Source organism: Rutidosis leptorrhynchoides, chromosome 2 (assembly GCF_046630445.1).
Source record: "Rutidosis leptorrhynchoides isolate AG116_Rl617_1_P2 chromosome 2, CSIRO_AGI_Rlap_v1, whole genome shotgun sequence".
Classification (NCBI taxonomy): domain Eukaryota; kingdom Viridiplantae; phylum Streptophyta; class Magnoliopsida; order Asterales; family Asteraceae; genus Rutidosis; species Rutidosis leptorrhynchoides.
In genome coordinates, this window is record NC_092334.1 from 96045853 (window position 1) to 96054583 (window position 8731).

Sequence of the window (8731 nt, forward strand, 5' to 3'; positions counted from 1 at the left end):
TTTTTGAGATTCAACATTACAAATTCTGCTTATCGTGTCGGAAACATATAAAGGTTAAGTTTAAATTTGGTCGGAAATTTCCGGGTCGTCACACGAATATACAAACACACATATCCACATACCCAAAAACACACATACACACAGACCCACATACACAAAACAAACCGCACCCTACTCGTCTATTCTAATTCTAGTCCTCCACGTAAGCCTATCAGAAATCATGTCCTCGGTCAATAAAAGCTCCTTCAAGTCGAGCTTAATTCTATCATCCCACCTACGAGTAGGTCTACCCCTTCTCCTTACACCGTCAACCGTAAGCGCCTTATCTTTCGTCATCACTACTCTCCCGTAAACATAACGAACTATCCGTCGTGATCTTCTTCTTAGCCTTATCTTTCGTCTTGACCCCACCTTTATCTGCAGATGTACAAAACGGAATATATGTTTTTTATTATTGCCCACAGAACATGTAGGAAAAATTAGGATATGTTATTCATTTGTGAACTCCTCTTTGATATTGTCCAAGTAAATGCTAGAACATGGTACTTATGGTTTGGATACTTGTTTTGTTACTATTACTATTGAACTTTTGATTAGATACTGAATTTGGTGTTTCATGCATTTTTGTTAATATAGTTATTTTTTATTTTAAGATTAAGAAGTTGTAAGTTTTATGTTTTAAATATGTAACTCTAAATTTAATATGCCTTTGACTTTTTGAGTTAAATTTTTATTATTATAATTTTTGTTCAAAAACATTTCTTAGTACTTCTTTTCAACATTTTTTTTTTTTTTTTTTTTTTTTTTTGAAAAGCAAAATATCATAACACCCGAGAAAACAGTACAAGAAGAGTTAAGATCTACAAGCTTGATCTAAACTCAAAGAATTAAAGAACATGAACTCGGGGTACACCACAACTAGAAAATTGTGAAGTGTCACCCTATATACAAAATACACGAAAGGAGATTATAGATACACGAGCACACGAAAAAAACAAACAAACATCATATCACGTGATATTGAGAAACTTTTCAACATTTTTTTAAAAAAATATATAGAAAGCATAATTCTTTATGTGAAATTATATTTAACAACATAAAAACAAATAATCTTCAACATCTATACATTTAAATCACATCCTATTCAAATATATAATTATAAAAATCACAAATGAAAGTTATTAAAAAAAAACAGATGAATCTTGTTATATTGAAGTAAAATTACCTTAGTAAATGTTTGACCAAGAAACAATAGTTTGAGCAAGCAAAATGGTTAAGTCTTAAAAATCATCACTAAATATACACATAAATTAACCAACTTTACCAAAACCATGATCATATATACTAGTCTATGCAGGAGTTACTACACAAATACTGCTAAAGTGTTCTTGAGTGTGTGTTCTGCAACTAAGAAATTTGTCTTCTCAGATGGGTGCATTGAATCCCAAAATACATATTTATTTGCAATGCTACATGTGAATGGGTTGAGTTTGTTGCACATATAGCTCATCTCATAACTTCCAGTTGCACAACATCCTCTCTCTCCAACCTCAAACCCTACAAGCAACAACATCAAATTCAGCAACACCGTGAAGTATTTATTTAGTCTGCATATTGATAATTGGTAATCTTCTAATTTAAAAACCACTTTCTATCCAAAAATAGAGTCAGCTTTATATGTTCATAAGCTCATAAACCGCTTAGACAATCCACAATGGTGCCGATGATGTGGCTAGGTTCTAGAAGTATTTCGTTGGTATGACAGTGACGCGGAAAGGTAAGGGAAAAAGGGGCGTAATGGTGAAGGTAGCGGGATGTTGGTCCCGCCTAAAAGAATATAAAATTTAAGCAAAATGGAGAAAAAGAAGAGAGAAGGAAGCAAAATAGCGGTGCAACAACATATTTTATGGTGTATGAATAAAACTTACTGGTGCACGCTTCAAAAATGCCCGGCAAAACCATGCCAAACTCCTCAACTTTTTTGCTCGATAACGCCCCATTGTGGGCGTACTGGACATTGTGGAGGAGAACCCTCAAGGATCACCACCCTGAATGGGTGATGATCCTTACACCAGTAAGTTTTATTCATACACCATAAAATATGCTTTAAGGTATTATACCGTACAACATCATAATGCATGTTTGATATGAACAGAATTAGTGTTGTAAGGATCATTACCCCTTTTGAAATTCTGGTTGTGGATGGTCTTATATAGCATGTAAACAATAATCAGATTATCATTTTATCCATAAAAAAACATTGATCAAATTATTTTTTTGTTATGTACTGCAAGAAAATGGACTTTACTGCCTCATTGTATGTAACCTACCTATTTTAAAACACTTAAAAAATCTGCTTACCAAACTTTAAGAAAGTATGCAATTCTTTGCTCTATATGTAAAGAAAAAAAGGTAAGTAACTAGTATATCGCATTAAATTGTAGACGCCGCAAACTTACCAAAAGATTGAGGATTCATGATGATATCAAAGAGAATGTTGTATATGTCCGAATACACCAATTGTACGCCACCCAACTCTCTAGTTAACCTCCTAACCAGTTGTTGCAACTTCACGTTGAAGTCTTGAGCCACACGATTATAACTCTGTATACACTTCTTCCCCGAGAGGTAATTTTCGTTTCTTTCTAACGGCAAACAGCCCATTGGAGGAAGCCCGCCTATAGATATTTTACGAGCTCCTAGATCATATAGATCTATTATGAAGTTTTTGGCTATTCCCAACAGATAATTTTCATAATCTTCAACGATATAGACTGTTGATCTGAATGGAAATGCATAATAGTTTTCTAAGAAATCATTCGTTCCTATACTTATCAGATAAAGTGCTTCACTTAATATTTTGTTAGCGTTTTCAGCTCCAAAATGAACTCTCAATCTGTTCTGATATTCCTTGTAGTATACGAGCTCCTTCCAAAGTGGTATTACAGACTGCACCAGTTACATCAACAATTTAAATCGTCTATTTGACTGTAAACATGCAAAAAGATGTATGTGCCTTCAACATTTTTGTTGACCCTTTAAATATTTGACCAATTTGACTCGATCTTTGACTGTTGGTGTGTTTGTTTACCTCTTAATTGAATGGTTCAACGCTGAATGCTGAACTATTTAGCATTCAACGCGTTTGTTGTTTGTTTCTGACCTCTTAATTACATATGATGCTGAATAACATTTAGTGCTTAATCATTCAGAGACTCTTAACGATTAATTAAGAACCTAAATTTTGTGTAATATCTTAATTAATATCCGAACACTTATCATACAAGTATATTGAACTTTTATTCATACAAAGCGTTACGCCTCATTCTTATTGTTCGTTTTGAATTATTATCAAGCGGCTTATTATCATTCAGAACCAAGTTTGGTCAAATCCATTTTTGGATCACTTTTTTCGTGGTTAATCCGACCTTCTTTCCCATGCATTTCTTAGGGCTTTCGGGTATGCCACGTCGCATTCCTGATTATCCAGATGCTTACGCTGGATGGAATGCCCTTAGCAGTTCTGGCTCTTATATATCTGTAGTTGGGATTTGTCGTTTCTGAATCATTACGATCATGAATCATACAACACTTAATCATCTAGTTTTATCAAACGCACCCATGTACCCATTCGACCCATTTCTTAACCCAGTCATTTTCAAGCTATAGAATTAGCAAAATTAAGAACATAAAAAGTACTTACTAGTATTGAAGAGGTGAAGTTATCATAACCTGTTCCAGCAGAAGCAAAACTGACTCCTTTAGCGAAATCGACTATATTATAATGAGGATCTAAATACGCCGGTATTATATTCCTGATTCCCAAAGCTTCTGATATAAAATCCGTAGCTATCCTTCCATTAGAAAAACGGCCTGTAGGCCGCTTATCATAAAAATCACAACCGTATGGCTGAAAATTACTCTTGGCAACAGTTGCTACGTAGTTATTATTACCCGGGTCAACAGATGAGTCGCCAAATACAATAATAGAGGTTATTTGGGCACAGATCTTGATCATTAGAACTAAAACCTGACTAAATAACAACAAATGTATGGCCTTCATCCTTGCCATAGATATCAACTGCTTGTACAAAAATTACAAAATACGTATATGTTTTTTTAATTAAAGAATCAAGAATTGTTTGTAATTTTGTATTTGTATAATTAACGACAACAAGTATGATGCGCGTAGCTTGCATTTTTGATTGTATGAATCATTACAGGCTGGTCTTGAACTGTATCTGTTTAGTCCTGATATAGTATTATGGTTACTTTGTAGATTGGTTAAACTTTAAATGTATGATTTGTGTGAATTGTGATCATATTACAGTGTGAAACTTTGGTTACTAATTTTGTGGCTTTTGTTTGTGAGTACTTTTAGAGGTGTATTCACATGTTTCACCTTGATCTTTTGTGAAAGTTTTGTCTTCTCATAAAATGCAACTTTATTGATAACAGTAAATGTTAAATTCAAAGACTACTTCATATACACAAATCTTTGTAAAAGTTGAAGAGAATCAATAATGTATATTGACTTCTTGTAACTAAAAACTTATTTTTCTTAAACTCTGCTGATAATATGTCTTTGTTTGCAGTTGACGTAATATTCTTTTATTATATAATTTGGAACTTGTTTTTCCTTATAATTAGAATATGCATATGCATGTGTTCTTTCTGTTAAGAAACTAGTATTGATTTGATTTTACCAATATAGAAAATATTGTATTGTATATTTCAATATAGAAAACATTGAGATAAGTGATTGTACAGTATTTTAGAGGAGGCTCGGAGGGGAGCAACCCGATCGACCACTCAGGGCACAAGGATGCAATCGGAAATTTGAGTGACAACTAGAAAAACACAACTGAAGTAGCGAAGACGAAGCACAATAGGCCCAAAAACAACAGTCAAAGGCTCCGAAAAGAAAAGAAATCAAAGTGTACTAGTATTCTAGCAAGACTATAAAGGTTTTTCTTTTTTAAATAGGCTATATTATTTGTTATGGTCTATGGACTTTTTTTAAGTAGCTTATATTATTCGTTAGGGTTTTTTTTCACATCATTCTAGTTACCTAAATCTTCAGGTTCGACCCTGCATTAATTAGTTTAATATGTAATTAAACCGGCGCAGTTGACGTTCTAATACGCTTATAGAAGGTTTTTGATTCAAATTTAATTAGCAACACCTTCTGGAATGGTCAAAGAAATTAAATACGGTTATGCGATGACCCGATTATACCGCATGTATAAAAGTAAAATTACTCGTCGTCCGGGATAACAACTTCATCAGGGTTCTTAGTTAACACGATTACCTAAAAACACAAAGCATGTAGACACTCTTTATGCTATAAAATTAGAACATGGATTTCTTGCAAGAAATTCACGTGTCAACCACTAAGCTAACTTGTGATGATTATGAAATTAAAAACATTATTTGATAAATATTTCCGATTTAATTATCAATCGTCATGAATGTTAGTTAACGTTCATGATGTTAACGATTTGTAAGTAATAAACTCTAAAAATAATTCATGAAAAGGGTGGGATCCATAACATCAATTTTAATCAACATTCTAAAAAATTAAAATAGTGTCTCATACTTATTGTCTTTCAATAAAAATCACCTAGTATATAAAAAAAAAAAAAAAAAAAAAAATTGATTGTAAGATGTACGTTTAGTTGATTTTTCAGCTTTACTTTTCTACTTATTACTTACTTTTTTGTTGAGAAAAGCGACACCGAATTATAGCAAACCGCTAGTAATAATTGAAATAACGACAATAATAGGACACCGAGATTTAACGTGGAAAACCCCAAAAGGGTAAAAACCACGGGCAAAGAAAGAAAACGTTTCACTAATAAGAATAATAGGAATTACACTTCTCTCTAATTACAAGGATAAGCACTAATATTTATATCTCTTGTAATTAGGAGACTAAACACTCAAACTCTCTATTAACTCTTTTAATACATGAATGGAGAATGTGTTTTTGGGATGAGAAAATGAGCATAAGTTAGAGCTCTATTTATACTACTCCAAAATGGGGGTTGGTGAGTATGAAGATGAAAGCCTTCATTTGAATAGTGTGGCCTCAAAATAAATGTGTTAATTGACCACATCAACTCTACTATCCAAGTTTAATATTCAACAATCTCCCACTTGAAGATTCGATTAAAGCTCAATCAATCTTCACACAATAATCCTTCCTTGCCAATGATGTTGCTTACGTCTCTGCTAGACCGCATGAGGAACGGCACCAAATAAACTTGTCACGATTGATTGATTTTGTTAGAAAATCAGCCACATTTTTATCAGTATGAATTTTCTGCATATCCACGGTTCCTTCTTCCACTTTCTCACGAACGAAGTGATACTGAACTCGTATATGCTTTGTATTTGAATGAAATGCCGGATTCCTTGCAAGATGCAATGCACTCTGGTTGTCACAAAATAGAGTGATATTCTTTTGTTTGTGTCCGAGTTCCTCCAACAACATCTTCAACCATACTGCCTCTTTAGTAGCTTGAGTAGCTGCTACACATTCTGCCTCTGTTGTTGACGTCGCCACAACTGACTGCAGTTTTGAAACCCAGCTTACTATTCCACCACAAAGTGTGAAAACATATGCAGTGGTAGATTTACTTTTATCGATATCACCTGCATAATCTGAATCAACATACCCTTTGACAATAAATTTCGGTTCCCCATAACATAATGCAACATCTAAGGTTCCCTTGATGTATTTAAGGATCCTCTTTACCGCATTCCAATGCTCTTTACCAGGATTCGCCATGTACCGACTAACTACTCCCACTGCATGTGCAATGTCTGGTCTTATACATATCATTGCGAACATTAAACTTCTCACTGCTGATGCATACGGTACGCGAGACATCTCCTTCCTCTCGTATTCACTGCTAGGACACATAACGAAGGATAACTTGAGATTAGTAGGAAGTGGGGTTGAGATTGGCTTACTATCTTGCATATTGAAGCGCTGCAAGACTTTCTTCAAATAATTCTTTTGAGAAAGCCAAATCTTCCTATTATCTCTGTCTCAGTGAATTTGCATCCCTCGAATCTTGTTTGCGGCATGATAATGCTAAAAACGAACATATATTTAATAGCATTATCCCTCAAGAAAGATAAGCTTTTAGTTGCAACTGTTCTATATACAAGTGATATTCGTTTAAATAATAAAAGGTGAAGACAAAAGACAGATTCGACGAATTGAAGACGCAAACGACCAAAAAGCTAAAAAGTACAAAGTACAATCAAAGTGGTTCCAATTATTGATGAGAAACGTCTCAAAATTACAAGAGTACAAGACGCGAAACGCAAAATACAAGATATTAAATTGTACGCAAGGACGTTCGAAAATCTGGAACCGGGACCAAAGTCAACTCTCAACGCGCGACTTAACGGACTAAAAATTACAAGTCAACTATGCACAAGAATAAAATATAATATTTAAATAATTATATAAATTATTTATATATTATATATTATAATAAAAACCGTCGGCAGAATGCAAACAAAGACATGTGAGCTGGATTCCAGGGTCATGCGATCGCATGGCTAGCATGACCATTTTCCATGCGATCGCATGGCTAACAGTATCAGGTCAGGTCTTATAAAGTTCCCGACCTTCATCCATCTCTCTATCTATCACGTATATATATATATATATATATATATATATATATATTTATATTATAATTTTAATTTTAATTTTAATTTTAAATTCTAATAATAAGGGTATGTTAGCGAATGTTGTAAGGGTGTAAATCGAATTTCTGTCCGTGTAACGCTACGCTATTTTTAATCACTGTAAGTTATAGTTAATGTTATTTTTAATTTAATGTCTCGTAGCTAAGTTATTATTATGCTTATTTAAGACGAAGTAATCGTGATGTTGGGCTAAATATTAAAATTGGGTAATTGGACTTTGTACCATAATTGAGGTTTGGATAAAAGAACGACACTTGTGGAAATTAGACTATGGGCTATTAATGGGTTTTATATTAACTAAATGATACCTCGTTGATTTAATGTGTAGACTTATAATTTGACGTATTTATATATAACCACATACGCTTGACTGGGTACGGTGGGCGGGATATCTATAAATACCAATAATTGTTCATTTTACCGGACACGAAACTGGATTAATAGTTAATAGACTTGTTGAAACAGGGATGGATTACATTCAAGGGTAATTGGTGTAATTGTTAACAAAGTAGTAAAACCATGGACTACACGCAGTCGATAACCTGGTGTATTCATTAAACAAAGTATTAAGACCTTGTTACAATTCGAATCCCCAATTAGTTGGAATATTTAACTTCGGGAATAAGAATAATTTGACGAATACTTTCGCACTTTATGATTATGACTGATGGACTATTATGGACAAATCCGTATGGACATATCGAATAATCTAGGACAAAGGACAATTAACCCATGGGAATAAACTAAAAATCAACACGTCAAACATCATGATTATGGAAGTTTAAATAAGCATAATTCTTTTATTTCATATTTAATTGCACTTTTAATTATCGCACTTTTATTTATTGTCATTTTATTTAATTGCATTTTTAATTATCGTACTCTTTAATTATCGCAATTTTATTTTATCGCACTTTTATTTATCGCAATTTTATTATCGTTATTTACTTTACGCTTTAAATTAAGTTATATTTATATTTTACATTAGATTTTAACTGCG

At 33.1% G+C, this 8731-nt stretch overlaps 1 protein-coding gene across 1 annotated transcript; it reads right to left on the reverse strand.

Moving 5' to 3' along the window:
• Positions 1 to 1363: 1363 nt before the first annotated feature.
• Positions 1364 to 4063, reverse strand: LOC139891187 (GDSL esterase/lipase At4g26790-like). The gene is made up of 3 exons (XM_071874137.1): positions 3704 to 4063; positions 2460 to 2949; positions 1364 to 1557 (listed from the first exon to the last, which is right to left on the reverse strand). The coding sequence occupies exons 1-3, from the start codon at positions 4061 to 4063 to the stop codon at positions 1364 to 1366; spliced, it is 1044 nt and encodes a 347-aa protein (XP_071730238.1).
• Between the last annotated feature and the right edge of the window lie 4668 nt (positions 4064 to 8731).

What these genes read in the sequence shown, in the direction of transcription:
- LOC139891187 (XM_071874137.1), bottom strand. Translation starts at nt 4,063, where the DNA reads ATGAAGGCCATACATTTGTTGTTATTTAGTCAGGTTTTAGTTCTAATG. An exon ending in ACTTCACCTCTTCAATACTA is followed by an intron (nt 2,950 to 3,703) that starts GTAAGTACTTTT and finishes TAACTGGTGCAG; the next exon opens with TCTGTAATACCACTTTGGAA. An exon ending in CATGAATCCTCAATCTTTTG is followed by an intron (nt 1,558 to 2,459) that starts GTAAGTTTGCGG and finishes TGTTGCTTGTAG; the next exon opens with GGTTTGAGGTTGGAGAGAGA.